The sequence below is a fragment of the Corapipo altera genome, unplaced genomic scaffold, assembly GCF_003945725.1.
Source record: "Corapipo altera isolate COAL_440 unplaced genomic scaffold, ASM394572v1 2b, whole genome shotgun sequence".
In the NCBI taxonomy this organism is placed as follows: domain Eukaryota; kingdom Metazoa; phylum Chordata; class Aves; order Passeriformes; family Pipridae; genus Corapipo; species Corapipo altera.
The window spans coordinates 15,887,533-15,904,682 of record NW_020884874.1 but is presented as its reverse complement, the minus strand read 5'-3'; the positions used below and the strand labels follow the sequence as shown (position 1 = coordinate 15,904,682).

At 41.4% G+C, this 17,150-nt stretch overlaps 1 protein-coding gene across 1 annotated transcript in view; it reads right to left on the bottom strand.

Moving 5' to 3' along the window:
• RNF217 (ring finger protein 217) overlaps positions 1 to 17,150 on the bottom strand; it is a 58,551-nt gene that overhangs the window by 40,780 nt on the left and 621 nt on the right. The window contains exon 2 of the mRNA XM_027632405.1: positions 16,749 to 17,148. Within this exon, the coding sequence (XP_027488206.1) occupies positions 16,749 to 17,148 (400 nt within the window). The remainder of the gene's footprint in view (positions 1 to 16,748; positions 17,149 to 17,150) is intronic.

Sequence of the window (17,150 nt, the reverse complement as noted above, 5' to 3'; positions counted from 1 at the left end):
CATCTGTGAGAAGTCCCCAGGGACATGGCTAGGATGACCTTGAAAGGCTCTAATACTACCAGGAAAAAACTCTCAACAGTGCAGTTCTCCTACCTCAACTATTACACTATTCTCTCCCATCCCATTGCTCCTAGGCTCATGAAAGTTGTAATAATCCTACTCTTCAAAACGAGTTCTACAGGAGAATATCAGCTTCTATGTACGTTGTCAGCTACGCTGGAAGTCGAGCGTCACATATAGAGGAAAAACCTAACCCCTGAACTAAGGGAATAATTACTAGCACACTAGGCAGTTACTTTATGCTGTTCAGCTGCTAGAGAGATGTGCCAGCAGAGATCTCATCCTAAGCAGAGCAAATGGAGAAAGCAACCAGAGCCCTGCAGCCTCAGCCTGCAGGCACCCTGCCTCTCCCCTCCCCTCCCCCTGCAGCCTCTGTTCCCCGCATCTCTTCTTGTTCCTCTCTGACAGGCCCTCCCACACCGCATTCTTCTTATTCTTCACCAAGCCAGCTGGTTAGCCTTCATCCCCCACATCAGAAGCCTTAAGGGATGGCCGTCGGCAGATTCCCTTCAGTGCCCATCTGAAGGGAGTCTAGAAACAAGGCGCCCTGACCCATTCAATTTAATTCCTTTGCCACCTCCACCCTGCCGTTCTTGCTGCATTTTGGTTCACCCGCTCCCTAATGGACAGCAAGAAAGGAACAGGTACACACACCAGAACAGTGCCGCCCTACTCCAGGATCAACTATAGCGTATTACAGGGGTCTAAAATTGCCTAGATGGACAAAAAGTGAATCTTGCTCAAGCCCCACAAAGACTGAGACACCTTGATACTGTCAGAATGATTAGAGAGTTAAGCTACCTAATGAAAAAATTGGCAGATGATACTGATGAAAAACTGCAGTTAAACATTGCATTACCTGTGTACAGCACTTGTAAATACAAAAGACAGACATCCTGTAATGTTGAGTTTCCCACTCAATCACTGAAACATTAAAGATTTTTAGTGAAATAATCTAAATGTGATTTGTTGTTGTTTTTTTTTTTTTTTTCTGTTTGGTTGGTTTTTAATACACTGACAGAAGCAATCAAGTAAGTGGGTTGCTCCAAAGTTTACCCTTAGAGTTCTCCAAACTGTTTGCTAGGATTTTGCCCACAGAGCCAATTGAGATGGAACATTTCTATTTGGAAGAAACCAAGCAAATCTAGAAATCTGGGTTAGGACTGCTTTATTTTAACAGCAGACAACAAATTGTAACTGTGATACATGGAAGACACTTCTAGTAAAGAAAAAATACACTTGCTGAATTCATACGGGACTTCACATGATTTTCCTGCTTAGCTGTGACAGCAGACAAATATCTTAGGATGAAAAATGTTGGATTCACATCCTATGTGAGATAGTCAGTACAGCATGTATGCAGTTTGTCTACCACACAAAAGAAGTACTTTTAAGAGACCTTTGGAAAGTAAAATCCATTAAGCCATAAATTCAAGTGCAGTTGAGAAAAGAAAACCAACCGCAGAAACTGTTCAAGAGACATAAGCAGAAAAGTGGAACAAAAAACAACAAAAAAAAAATGGAGGGAAAGGTCCACATGAGTAGACTAGGACTTTCACTTAACCACCACTAAGATGCGAAGACTGCAATTCTGCCTACATTCCCAGAGCTTTATAATGTCTGAGGTATGCAAACTCAGAGAGGAAGTAACAGCAAGAGTCCAAACATAGAAATCCAAAAGGGAACATGAAAGGATAAAGGAAGCTATGCAAAATGTATATATTTCCCCTTTCATTATATGACCTGTAATTTAACTTCAGTATGAGGGTTTAATTATCATCACAAGTATTTGTATTGTTGCAGCAATTAGTGTAATACAATACAATATTTATAGGCTCAAGGAAATTTCAAGAATTATGTACCACTTGCCCAAATTTGAAGTTTCTGTGAAAAAAAATTTTTAGAATTTCACAAGTTTGCAACTAGTTTCAGATGAAACCATACCAAAGTGCACCACACTTTTCCCAAAAAGTTGAGACAAATGTGGGTTTTAAGGTAGTTTGAACTGGAGTTACAAGTAGATGTGATTCCAAGGTTTTTCCACATGGTCACTATAGGACAGTCAAGCTCTCCTATAGTTCTGTATTTTTCCATTTTATTTAAAAAAAAAAAAAAAAATCTATGAGCAATTTCTTGTTTGCTTGAGTTTGCATCCTGAAGTATTAGCACAATTAATATATGTGTTTTACAATCCAAGATATGGATTGTGTGTGATGTGTTCTCTAAGTAGGGTAGCGACAGCTGTTCTGTTATAAATAAAGCCCATTTTCCTTCTGCTCTCATTAGTGCAGCCCTACCTGCCCAGCCGTATTAGTCACTTCCTGCACGAGCATTTGAACACCTACATGGCATCAAAACACCTCTTATTACATCCAGCACACTATACACATTGAACTGAAACGTTAAAGCTGCAACTGAGCAAATCTGTCCCCTGAGCCACCACACAAAGTTGTCACCTGCAAAACGCTCTGCATAGCAACTCTACTGCTTCAGAAAGACTATGCTCTCCCACCCCCAACCAAATTCTGTTCAAACAGAAAGACGGAAGGAAAATCAGATAAATGCAGTCTTAATCTCATGGTTAATCCATCCTCTTCTCCTTACTTATAGAGTTTGAAAGGTAAGAAAATGGAGAAAAAAAATCAATTCCTTCTGCTACTTCAAAGAGGGAGTAGTTTTCAAAAAAGTTTTTGTAACAATCAGTGCAACAGGAAGATAACTGTTACCTGTTATACTTCCAAATTTCCCAGCTGTTCCACTTCACAACCAAAAATATCTGTATAATAGAAGCACAAAGGTATAGAGTTGTATCTTCAAAACCAGCAAGCTGAAATCCCAGCTGAGTAACACAGTAACACAGGGTAGCCCAGAACTTCTCCAAGCCACATACAACAACACTTCCCATGACCCTGCAGTAAGGGTCGAGAAAAAACATAGTGCGGCAAATTCATTGCTGTGAATCTTCAGAGGTGCATACAGGATAGCAAGAAACTGCTTAAACCAGCTGTAACTGATGTGTCATGTAGGTTCAGCCTTAGCTTAAGCGTTCTAGTTTAACACTACAGAGTGGTATGAGCAGTGCAAAGCATGTACAGCTCTCAGAGAAATCTACTACTTGCCCAAAAGCAGTCTGACAGACAAAAGGACATGACATCTAATTACAAAGATCCTCCTGCAAGGACGTCTTTCTCTCCTGGTCAATTATACATTGTTAGGCAGAAAAATAAGACAAACATTCTAACAACACAACAGAAATAAGAAAAGTCCACAGCTGAGTAATTTTCACTTTAATGGCATTGATGAACAACCTATAAAGTGACCAAGTTAGTCTTCAATTCTACAAACCCTTTCAGAGCACTACTATGAAAACTGTATGCAAAAGGATCACTACGGAATGGAAATAGCATTTCAGGCCTATCCAAGAAAGGGAAGAAGAAATTCAGCGAAAGTTGGAAGCTGGTGAGAACAGGTCATTCTCCAGGATCTTTACACTAGATAAGCACTCACTAGATAAGCATATACCTTTTGAAGAAGCTCAACTTGCTGCCATAAGCAAACATTTTATAACCCACTCAAAATACTTATCAGCCAGCCATTTACTTAATTTCATCTGCCTTATTCCTTGGGCAGTAGCTTTGCATTTTTCAAGTCTTTCAATAGACCACTACACAAGATATGCCATTATTTGATATATTCCAGAATAGTTCTCATTGGTTTTTCCACCATGGCTTACATATATGAAGAATCTATTAAAATCATACACCTTTCAGAAATATTTTCAATGTTTCAATACCTGGTGTCAGCATATATCAGTCTTCATGTTTGTGTAAGGTTTGCTCAAATCCAGAAGTAAGCTTGTTAAAGTCAAACTGGTGCCTGATACAGATTTCAGAGCCGAAAAATTATATCAATTAGTGCTTCCATTAAATTTATCTCCCCAGACAGACTTCACTGGTGAACTCAGAGACAGTAAGTGAAACTATAGCACTGCGGAAGACCAGTTTGGTTTGGTATAAACCAAACTTATCAAGAATTGAATTAAAAAAATTCTTTCCTGCTACACACTCTTCAAAGGTACAAACACATATAGGGCATTCAAAACATAAGATGTGTGCATGGTTGCCGAGCTTCTACCTCTATGCAAGATTTGCTGATTTTCCCTGTGGATCTAGCTTCTACATAGAGCAGCTATAAAGAGCACAACAGCTTCAACAAGTTCATTCAAACAGCTTGCAAGTATATTTCATGATGAATACAGAAACTCAATGTTTATTGCATCTCAGCAGCAAAGCTCTCCCTATGTACACCAAGGCAGGCACAGAGCCAGGATGGATTTCATTAGAATCCCCACTAAATCACCTTGCAACCACCAAGCTTCCAAAGGACTACGTGGCAGTCAACATAAGTCCTTTAAGAATGCTGAAATCTTTCCACAAAACTTGTCAGATATTGGTTGCAAACACCAGAAGGAAAAAAACAACCTAGAACAAGACATCAGGAGATAAATCCAGAATGATGATGATGCAGCCTGTCAAATGAAGCACACAGTTAAACTAAAGACTTAACAAGAGACAAGGACATTCAACAATCAGCTACGGCCTTCCAGTAATTTACAGCACATTCGTCCAGGTGGTAATAGCATTTTCACAAAAATAATATTTTTTCAACACAAACCCCACATCCAAACCATATAATTTCAGATACTGTTTTTCAGTGTTACATAGCTCTTCTCTGGTACCTTAACTATCTGTTCTGTCCATTGTTTTCACGTAAAAGCAGTCAATGGAAACTAAAGCAATCACTGGTCTTTGCTAAATGTTCTTTCTCTTGTAAGTTTGTTTATACAACAGCCTGAACGAATTCCCTTGGAGAGCTATTTCACAAAGGCATCCTCCATAGCCTAAGTCAATTCAGGTAACAGCAATGTAGTCTCTCCTCTGCCAGCAGAGGGAAGGAATCACTTGGAAATGACTCTGATTCAGCCAGATCAGTCTAACCAGAAGCTGCCTCAAAAACTCAATTTTGAAATTCATTTGAAAGTTATTTCTCCTAAAAATAATGGGAGACATTTGACTTCAGCTTCCATATGGACCAAAAAATACCAGATGCAAAGCATGGTTTGAAGTGTGCTGCTTGCAGGTACACATTGGGCATTAAAATATATATTTTGCTGTTTTCAATGGTTAATAAAAAGTAGCTCCAGACAATAAAACTCTTCTACTGTTTCCTCATTGGACTCCAGCTCCTCAACAGAGTGTACTGAGATGCACAGGCAGCCTTCCCATCCAGCTGGGCCAAAGTCAGCACATAGTGGTGCCACACAGCAAGCCTTCTCTGGGGAGTATTGAGGGTGCTGGCTTTGAGAACCACTCTGATACTGCACCCTTCTTTCCAGATTCAGAGACCAGTAAGGGTCTCCCTTCTATCCCAAATATGCAGGCTCATACTGATTTCTAACCTAATTTAATTCATTGCAATTTTTAGAGTTTGTGTTGTGCCAGAATTTTTTTACAAGCACGTGCCCGAATTACTCCCTCTTGCATTTAGACAGAACAGTCATTTCTTCTTCCAGTTCTCCTTATGCTAAAGTAAGCAGTTCTGCATCTGTGCAATAGCACTTTTGTCCTTTCAGCACTTCCTGGTTCCTGCCATTTTTCTTAAACCTGAGACTCCAAACAAAGCCGCACCTGATACAACTGCCTTATTGCTCTCCTCTCAGTACTAGCGCCTCAAATTGCATTCAGCTTTTTAGTGGTTCCATCATTATTAGCTGCCTGCATCATGTCGTCATTAATCCAGATGTGCTGTCTCCTACTAACATTCCAACAGTAAGATGAGCTCATACTTGAAAAATGCAAATAATCAAAAACCTCTTCCTTGCGCGTTCCTTGCACCATAAGAACAGATAAAACAAAGCTCTCCTACATCAAAACTCAATACAGGAGCTAAATGATAAGCTCATACCAGACAAGTTACCATCTGGTGCCAGTTCATTATTGAGGCAAGGAAAGGGGACCCTCTCCTGGTCTCCTCTCCTTTCCCCAAACAACTCAGTGCTTCCAGCTTATGAAAGCTGTAGTTACAGCCCAAGGCACACACTAGAATTGTGGATTGCATACAGCTTAAAAAAAAAAAATCAAGATTAATTTTAAAAACAGACTTAAAATTTGTATGGATCAAAAGTAGTACACCTCCAGAAACACAAAAAGTCAATTAAAGGGGAAAAGAATATATTGGAATAGTCATTAATTTATTTTGGTTGTCTTCTTCAATACAAGTTTGTTTTCTAACTTGTACCAACAGTCTGTATGACCAAGCTCAAAACAAACCTTCACCACCAAAGATCTGATGATACATAGCAGTTCTTCCATGACAGTGCTGTACCCTGTTCTGTTGCGCTTTTTTAAAATGTATTTGATAACAGTCTGCATTTTGCATCTTTGCAGAAAAAAACAAAAAAAAAAACCATCAAAAATCCTAACACCTCTGTCCCCTCCACCCAAAAAAGCCCCAAAATCACTACACAACCCACAGAATAAAACACAAAAATCCTTCTATTAAGTCCTGCATTTTTTCACTTGTTATAGATAAGGAACAACAAGAAACTTCTTCTGAGAGCTCTGTGGTGCAGAAAAAAATTTCTCAAGAAAATAATGGTCATGCTCAGCATTACTCAGCTGCAGCAAACCAAAGTTGTTAAAACAAGCAAGATCAAAAAAGAGGTTTCTCATCTGCACCAATATTCACATGAAAAACTTCACTTGTAAGACTGTCAGGAATAATCTGTTCTATGTTACAAAACACTTCAGAATGCTTTAGAATTCAGTTAGTTGAAAACTTCTTACGTAATGATGCCACAGGCAGCAGAGACAGGACCAGTGGCTACCAGCCTGGTCTGGACTGGGAACTTCAGTGCTGTGAGCAGCTCAGAGAAATGCCCTGGACCATGACTGTCCAAGAGCTGTGGGTGCACCTTAAGGCACTGGATAAATCATGACTTTTGTCTGGATTGTGAAAGAAGAAATGATGCAGTAAAAGGACCAAATTGAAGGTTTGATTTCATCAAGCTCCAATGAAAACCTCCACTTGTCACCTTCATGAACATGTCATTTTCAAATGTTTAGGTCTGACAGGCTGTCACAGTTGCCAAAATAAACAGCCTGCTCAGCACTTTATTCACTACCACCTTGTGGGGAAATAAACTTTTGCACATTGTGCATGAGACAATTAAAAACTGGACAAAAAAAAAAAAGTAAAAAACTATTGTGAAAGGTAACTTTTTAAACCAGATAATTTTTTTTTGCTGGTGGATCAAATGATGTATTAACAGTAGGGACGAAGTTGCAGATTGGGGTGAGCAGCACTGCTAGCCAAAGTGATGTATACCATCAACTCTAAAAAAGTCTGCTTTTCTTCATATAGAAAGAAAATAGAATGAGATCCAGAACTCATTTTAGATCCTTAATTTACCAAAAGCGATAGCTTGGCCTTGTCTGAGTACCTGTTATGGCTTGGGTGGGGTCCTCATGAAGCATTATACTATGGGATAATTTGCTGAGTTACTCTCACTGAAAGAACAACAAATCAAGCCTCCATATGAAATATCTACTTCATTGAGGCAAAAAGCACTCAGCAACATCCATCAGTAACTGTCATAACTCACTGCAAGGAAGGTTTATATCTAGAGACTGGGAAGATAATAGTAATTTAAAATAAAGTTAAAACTTGAAAGAATGGGCATCTTCAGAAGTTCGAAAATTACTCTAAGTGTTACTGGGAAATAGAGCAAAAACACAGCTGAATTTACTTCCATTACACAAATAAGTGAAAATTTCTGAGTTTGCTTGATTTCCATTGCCCTTATGTAAGGCAAATGGAGACGACAGACATGTGCATACTTTGAAATATCCAGATTTTAATGTTGATTTTCACTTTGGCCACTTTGAGGTCTAGGTGGCCCTGTATATGTCAATATCCATAAGTGTCTAACAGCAAGAACATTTAGTTCAAACTCCAGTGTTACAGTACTGATTTTCTGCCTTAATCTCCAGCAGGATTAGTTCATCACAATAAAACTATCACTATAATTCTGCCCAGAGTCCTAACATCTATATTTTGCAGTTGGAATGCAGCACTAGGTATCTAAATACTATGGGCCATGGTTGCTCTTTTGCAAACCCATCTATTCCAAAAAACTCGTAAGTTGCACATTCTTTCCCATTTTTAAACTGCATGCTAATACCATAAAGTTAACTAAACAGAGTTTCCAATCTATTGCAGAACTGAAATGCACACACACTTGAAAAAGCACTGAACAATTTATGTGCTTGTTTCTGTAAGACCTTTGAAAGAGTACTTCTAAGCAGACAAATTTATACCTGGCATTGCACAGGTGCACTGGAATGGAAAGGCATAATGTGTCCTCTCTCCAAAGCACACTAACATAGTGAGCAACATTAAAACAGCTGAAAAGTTAGGAAGCCCTTCCCCACCACTGCTTTGCCCCCATACAGCAGCAATAGTACTGACAACAGCAAAGGACTTTTTTGCTTGTTCAGGGAAGTGGCACCTCTCAAAGCCACTCTGTAATTGTGTCACAGATGGCATGCTGCATCTACCTGCTCCACCCACTCTGCTGCCTATGGGGTATAAAAGTTTTCCAGCAGCTTAGTAAAACACTAACCCATTATTTTCCTAAACAGTGTTTAAAATCCTTACTATTACTTTTTTCAGGCTAGATTTATTTCCTGCCTGCCTCCCTCCATCCAGTAGGAAACCAGAAATAGAGCTAGTCCCATTTCACTGTCTAGCCACCATTTGATAGAATAACTGGCCAGTATTCAGCTGCAGCTTTAAACAGAGGCCAGAGATCAACCTCACATGGAGGCCATCAGTCTTCACAATTCCCTTTTGTTTTATAAAAGCTTACCCTGAGCAAGTCCACCTTCTGGGGCAAACTGATTCTTACATGATCACCATGCCCTTCCCATCCTGGCAATCTTCTTCTCCCTTTTCTTCCTTCCTCGTATTGTGTGAGCAACCCAACAGAGCCACGTCACAGCTGAAACACTTTGCATAGAACTTCCCTTTCCTACAAGCTAAAGGAACACAGTCATTCAGATCCCCATCCTACACCCCCCTAAGCTGATACACCACCATTCCTATGAGATCAGGAAGCCAAACTAAGTAAATTAGAGAGGTACCTGCCTTTGCTGCCATTCTTATTATGTTTGTGGTAGAAAACAATACACAACAGCATCAAGATGACTAAGCTAGACAAAATAAAGCTTTGCCCCTTCTATTTTTCCAGTAGAATACCCAATATAGTTTGTATTGTACTTAATAAAAACACCACTGAGGAAAATAAGTGCCCTATAGCTCATAAGGAAATGGAAGTGGGATAGCCTTAGGAGTTTCTTCACCTTTTCATGGAATTGTAATCTAGGAAGTGCCCAGCTTTTCTCACAATTAAGTAAACAAGAGCAACTGCACATCTCAACAAGCCTGTCAGTGAAAATATACACCGATCTTAAGCTGAAGCAGTGAGGTAGACTTTAAGGTAAATGTAGACTCTAAGCCATTTCAGGTTCAGTTTCAAATCTGACTAAAATTACTGTTAAACTTCTCACCTTTTGCACTGAAATCCATAAAATTCTTCTCTATGAGTAAAGTCTTGAATTTGTTTTTCATCCAAATTTTTAGCTTCCAAGTAAAATTCATTTTTTTCACCTTACCGGAAGTTTTCCAAGTACATGAAAACGAACTCAAAATTTAGATAGCCTCTTCATCATTGGACAAATTTGTCACTTAGATTACTTAGAAAAAGTAATAAGTACTTGGCCAATAAAATCCTATAGACAAGGACTTTTTTATTTTTAAAATATAATTCATAAAGAAAGTATTGAAAAAATGCGTAAGAGAAACCTAAGCACAAGCAGAGTATATTGAAAGACAGATAAACCTAGGTGGGTAAGCAATGCCTGGGAAGCAAACTGGGAGGTCTCCAGTTTGAATTCTTTTAAAGAAATTATATCCCTTACAACTCTTAATCGTTTTGACAATATACTGACATCCCGGCCATGTAAAATACGTAGCTTTCCTCAAGCCTGGCTAGTTTAGACAGCAGGAAGCAAGATATTTGTACAAGAAGAAGAATGAAGGGCCAAGAGGCCCCAGAGCAGTAGGAAGAACAGTTATTCTGGGTGGAGAAGAAGGAATGGGGCAGAGGTGAGCTGAAGGCCTTCCCAACCCCCATTTAACTCCTTCATTTCTCTTTGTTTGGGTAATTTAAACCCAACAGTTCAGTTTTCAACTCATTTCACTTTAAAAATCCCTGGACTGAGTCCATACCTGTGCCTGGTAGCTCCTGCGAACAGCTGGTGGGAGCAGCGGGAAGGGAGGCACGCAGCAGATATCTCCTGATGGCTCAGCCTGCGGTCCCCAATGCCAACACCACCCACAGACCAGTGAGGTGCAACACACTGGCTTATGAGAGACAGCTGACAACAAGGGCTTCTGCTTCCCAGAAATGACACATTTTAAAAATCAGGTTTCAATCCCAGCTAAACAAAACTGGTTCTCCTTCATCTCCCACTACAATTTCCAATTCATAGGAAGCCTTTACCCTTCAAAAATCAGCTTTACTATCAACATCAGCAAACTCGTGGTATCACTGTAGACTTATCGCTTACCCTCACTCCTTGCTACCAACATCAACAACTTCGTGATACCATTTATCCTCACCTTAGGAACTCAGGCTTTTCTCCATTAGCAAAACCCTTCCTACAACCGTTCAAAGGTGACACCATCTTTTCTATTCCCCACATCTCAGATCCCAGAGTTTTAACAAAAGTCTTATTAAAGAAGAGGACCTGCTCGTTTACCCCTTTACCTCATAACAGCAAGGCTAAGAAACGACAGCTTTAATTCCAGCTCTACATCTGACAAAGACTTATCCAAACAACAGGAAGTCATAGCTATCCATGCAGAGTAAGTTTACAACTACTTCTACACAGTGAAAAAACATACCACACAAAGTGCTCATATGTTGGCAGAGCATCTAGGCCTGCACACACTAGGACAACTAGGTAGTATTGTCATTCAAGAACATTGCTCAAAACTAGTTTTCTTTAAAATTAATTTCAAAGCATTTTCATCAATGCTGGATTTTGTAAGCTTTGTTCCAAACTGAAGTTTTGGCCCAAAATGGATCCATCAAGAAGCATTCAAGATGGACTAAAAGTCTGCCATATACCTCATCAACTTTAAAGGCTAACTCTTGCAATCTTAAAGGTACTTGAGTATCATCTTGAACTGTGACATCTAGCTACACAGCAGTGTTCTGGCACTGGCATACAAAACATTGGGAGAACAGGACAGACTTTTAGAAGCTGTTTGCTGAAAATTACAGTGAAGAAGTTTAGGTGCTTGTGCAGCTTAAAGGCTGCTTGCTCACAACTGATGGACCTGTGAGTCTATCTGCCTCATCCTCAGGAACACAGCCACCTTACAGTGGTTGAAGCTGCTGGTTTGGTTTAGAAAGCCCGTAAACTAGCAGGTTCTTTTCTCCTCCTACACCTCTCTTCCTCCTTTGGAAACCTGTATTCTTGCAGTGTCAGCTGGAGGGTGGTCCCTCATCCTGCCATCACCTGATAGGCAGTCTGCAGCCATCCCAGCAACTCACTAGCTAGCGTTAGAGCATCATTTTAGATTAATAACCCCTGCAAACAGAGAGCTGCTTCTGCACTGAATGAGGGTAGCCTTTCTGAGCTCTAGTTTGACTCAGGGCACAAGCAGCTCATTAACCATCAGATGATTCAGCACTTGGTGCCTACATTTCTGCTGGCTGGTTTTCATCAGCAGACTACAGCTTTGAAGGTGAATCATTTATATGATACCATCAGACACCTGAAGAGGCACACAGGTATCAAGTCCCTCTAGCTCCAAGCCAACTAGTTTTATGTGATACAGACTGCTCTTAAATTCTGCTCTTCACTATGCAGCCTTTATAATCACATTCCCCACAAAAATTCTGACTGTAACAGTCTGGAACTTTTTTTCTCCTACTCTTGCAGAAAGAAATCATGCACAGACAAGGTCTCAGTTCACAGAGAAATACTTGTAATAGGTCCTGAGTAGAAGAAAGACGACCTCCACATTTCAGGCTCAAAAGAAGAGAGTAGGATTTTAGTCCCATCAAAGCCACCATGGAAAAAATGCTGTCAGATGTGGTCCCTCCCTGCCCCCAACAATCCCTTCTGATTTACTCATGGTCACTAATCTCATTATAGTTCCTATAATTAAAGCACCATAATATCTGATCAAGAATATAGTATGCTGTTTAAATTAACTCACACAAAGTCTTTTAATACAAGAATGACTGCTCCAAGAGAATTACAAGATTTACAAAATAAAGCATCACTAATGAGCACAGGATCAAAACTGGATTATCAAGTTTCCTGATTTGCATGTAGAAAAAGCAGGCAGCAAGGCTTCTATAAAACTTTTACAGCTGTTTTATAGGAAAAATGAAACGATTATATATATATCTTCAAATATTTACTGAAGAACAAACTGTTCTTTATAGATGTTAAGAAACAGCAAATGTTAGTTTGGTCTAGTCAATACTTGCTAAAAAGTGAGGAGTGAGATTGTTGTTCTGAATAGCATTTGTCAGGTTTACAGATCAGGGAGATAAGAAAACACACATAAATCTTAGCTTCTTTACCAGTCTGCAACAAGTTAAATAGAAAAAACCTACTTAAACTTTAGGTCTTCTCCTGTTCTTAAGCCAAAAGTCTTTCCTTACCTATTTGTTAATTTTCAAAGGAAATTTCCAAACAAATCCCAACCCCACCCCAGACACACAAACAGCTAAAAAGCAAAACCAGGAGCAAATTCGCCCTCTGACTTAGATGTACAAGCAGCCCAGAGAGGTTAGGAAGTCAATCACTCATTTAGTAAGCCTATATATGCACAGTTTCTGAAATAACCTGGGTTTGGTGCCACGTTAAATGGAGAGAAAGATGGGATGTGAAGGAGATGTGAATGTAATATTACACCTGTAAGATTAGGTGTCCTGGTTCTTTCTACCCTGCCCCCAGTTTGTATGCTGGATCTAAAAGTGCAGAAACCCACAGCTGAACAGGAAACAGTTCTTCCACACTTCTGACCCTAAACTCACTCAACATACCTAAGAACCCATGGAGACTGCCCCATCCTGAAACAACACTGGCTTTTCAAACAAGCACACTCTTCAGCCTCATTCACTTTGTGTTCATGATTAAGCGTAACAAAGAACAGCTCTGGGCTGCATCCATTCCTAGAGACCAGGGCTTGCTGGGACCTGACTCAGGCTTTGTGGGACCCCCACTAGATCCTGAGCTGTGATCAGATCACCTCTTCTGTGATAACCCATCACCATCAATCACCTATCAGTTACCATATCATCAGTTTCTGAGTCCAAGTGAATAAAATCATAGAATTTTTTGGGAATGTCAGATGAATCCTCAGGGGTCTGTGATTATCAGCCTGCAGAGAGAGAATAGGTAAATTGAGGCAGAGGTAAAGTTATGCAATTTCCCCAAGTCAGGCTCCAGATCAGCCTGGGCACTCCAGGCTTGCAAGCTAAGCTTCTGCTTCAGCCATTAAATCTTTGAAAGGGATTATGCAGCAAGGTGCCAGTGATAAGGACTGGATTTGACCTCTAAGGACCTTCAGATGCGACATTCCTAAAAACAATTACCTTCATTTTCCAGCATGCTGGAAACACTATGAGCAAACTCTGCAGTTGAAGTATTTTCATCTGGTATTCTTAAAAAGAATGCTTAAAACTTCAGTTGATTTTCTGATCTATAAAGGGCCCCCAGGCAGAAATTCTGATGCTCTTATATGTTTGCATAGAAGAAAACAGAGTGCATAACAGAGTTTTTACTTTGCTACTCCATTAAGCATCATTTCAGAAAACATAATGAAACCATCGTGAAGAATACAGCTTTCTTCAGAGAGAGAACACAGACGTTAAAGGCAACATGAATTATTTTAAGTGCTATACTTCTGCCAACATACTCCACATTTTCATCATAAGACACCACTCCCCCAGAGTGGTAGTCAGCCAGTGTCTTCTCATACAAAAGGCACAGATTGTTATTTCTCTGACAAGGAAACCAGATCTAAACAATGTATATTGCTGCTTGAAGTTTTGTTTTTCAGTTAGTTTTTGTTTGCTTTCAATTTCAGGTACATTGTTATATCAAGCTGATTGGATTCAAAATGAAAATATGCTAAAATTTTCAAACAAAACCAGCTTTTCAACACTTATTCATTTTTGAACTTCTGATAAATTTTCTTTTTAATTTGCTACACAAAGTGCAAAGTCTCAAAGACGAAAGGTGACTTGATTTCTAACCTATACTGGCTTTTCACTCATCCTTCCCAGAAATTCCTCTAATATAACTGAAATGGGAAAGCCTTTCTCTCTCCTCAGGATGACTCACAGAGTCCTTCCACAGCACAAAGGCAAGATACATCACTTCTTGTTCTTAAGAAATGTCACTTTCTTATTCTTTTGAAACAAGGTAGGGCAAGAAAATATTGGAGTGTTATTTGTTATATTTTGTTTCCTTTTTCCTTGAACAAATTTATCAAGCAACTAAAATTCTGCCTGGTCATAACAGCATTGTAACAACAAGCCCACAGAAATGCTCTGTGAATCTCACTCCTCAACATCAGCATCCTCTCCTCTGCTTCTGTATCCCTGCCCCATCTTTTACCTACAGGAGTAAGTACCCACATGGTTATCTTTCAATAGCTGCTGGGATAAGCTTCATGAGCGCTCAGCAATAGTAGTGCTTCCTTGAAGAGGCAATGCCTACATCTGCATCCAACAGCTGGCCAACACTAAACCCACTTTGTAGGGCATAAACCTGCTTCCCAGGCCAGCCAGCTGTTTCAGCTACCAAGCTGCTAGATCATCCTCCAAGAGTCCAGTCTAGACCAGGTAGAAGACTTTTTTTTCAGTATGGCTTAAGATATAGATAGATATGATAGATCACATAACTCATTAGATCACTGTAAGCTGCAGGCATCTGCAGAAGTTATAGAAGACCACCCTAACATCACACCACTTGGTAATTTCCAGCTTCAATGTAACTCAATACTCTGACCCACACCTCAGCAACAGATACGAAAGTGGCACAAACATACACTGACAATAAACTCCAAAAACTTATTGAGAGTTTCCAGTCCACCAATTACAAATCAAATAGTTCTGGGCTCTGTGCACAAAGTCTCAAGAGGGCTTATTAAGTGCTCCTGAGTTTCAGTGTTACAGGAGACACACAAAACATAACTCTGCATCTCCCATCCACCAGTTCCCATGTTAAGCTCTTTCCTGTTTAATAAACATATCAAAAGCGGTTCATAAAAACGCTAGTGGGTTTACTGTTAGCCTGAACAAATGTTACCAGCACTAGCAAATGCTACACAGGCATTTGTAGCTCCAGAGCAGAGCATGTACTTGACTTCGACTAGCATGTGCAATTTCCAAGCAGTGCAATGTACTCTGGTCAGAACAGGCCTGTCAGCTATTTACAGAGTGCAGAGGTAGCTGTAGCCATCCATCCCATCCCTACACAGAGTCCAGCAGCAGCACAGACTGCCCCACCACACCTCTAAACCCCAACAGTGTAAAAACTCATTCTACCACCACACTAGCATGTCTCCACTGGGCACATCCCAAAAGTTTCTGGTGAATAAAAGCATGAAGATGCTAAGCAAAGGGTTTAGTTGGTTTTGCTTCTCCCACAACTTCCCATACACATAACTTCCCCCACTGCTCTTCGGGTTTAGGGTGTGACTCCACTAGCAGCAGAAACAACACTCAAGTGTTCTGTGATGCTAAACTAGCTACTGAAAACACTAGATTTGCTTTCAAGCTGCTGATTTCGGTTTGAAACAGCAGTTCTGACTGACAAAACAGTGATGAAGATGTAAGCAGCCTATGTGTGAGCCCATCTACCCAAGGTGGAAAAGTTGTGTTTTCGATTTTTTTCCTCCAAATAAGTTCTTGTTTACTGTTGTAAATACGGTTCTTCACGAAGAGTCACACACACACACCGCAGACGTACACAATAGTGCAATCTTTCATATATGGTATAAGACCAAACGCGATGTATTCTGAGAAGACCAGGCCGAGCGACTGCATTAAGGGCCCGAACACCCAGCCGTCCGAGTGGCAGCACTGGGGATGCGGGAAAAAACCCCAGGAGCCCTCCAGGAGCTGCCTCAGAGCTTACAAACTTCGCTCTGTATCAATCCCTGACCTCTCTTTAAAGGAAACTGGTGCCAGCCAGGTAACAGCAAAAGTTTCAGAATTCAAAAAGAAAATCCTTGTAAGGATAGAAAGAGTCTGAACACACAGACGTGACCAGCCCGACAGCTGCGGAACAACGCGCAGACAAGCGCTCTGGGAACGAGCGGTCATTGAATCAACAGCTCGCACGCAGGTCGCGGCCGAACGCTCTCCGTGCGGGACGGGAAAAGCTCCCGCCCGCACCTCCCCGCGCCACCTCGCCCCAGCTCTGCAGCTCGGCGGGCGCGGAACCGGGTCCAGAGCAGCGCTCAGCCCGCGCCCCGGGACAGCTGCGGCCGCATAGAGACCCCCCAGCACACCCCGGCAGCGCCCGTACCTGGGAGCTGAGGTACCGCCGCAGGCACTCCTCGCACACCGCCTTCTTGCAGCAGGACAGGGGCTTGATGGGCTTCTCCTCCAGGCACACGCGGCAGCTCAGCACCAGCAGCGGCCCGAACTCGCCGGCGATCAGCCCGGAGAAGGGCTCGGGCAGCAGGTACAAGTCCACCACTTCGATGCTGCCGCCCGACGACAGCGGGTCGTCGCCCGGCACCACCCCGCGCCGGACCGGGGGCTGCCCCGCGCCCGTGCCGCCGCGGGGGGAGCCGGTGGCGGCCGCCGGCCGGTCGTTCTCCACGCAGTAGACGGTGCAGTACACGTGCCGCCGGGGGGGGCGGCGGCGGCCGCTGCCTCCCTCCGGCCCCTCCTCCGCCGGGGCCGCCGGCTCCCCCGCGCCCGG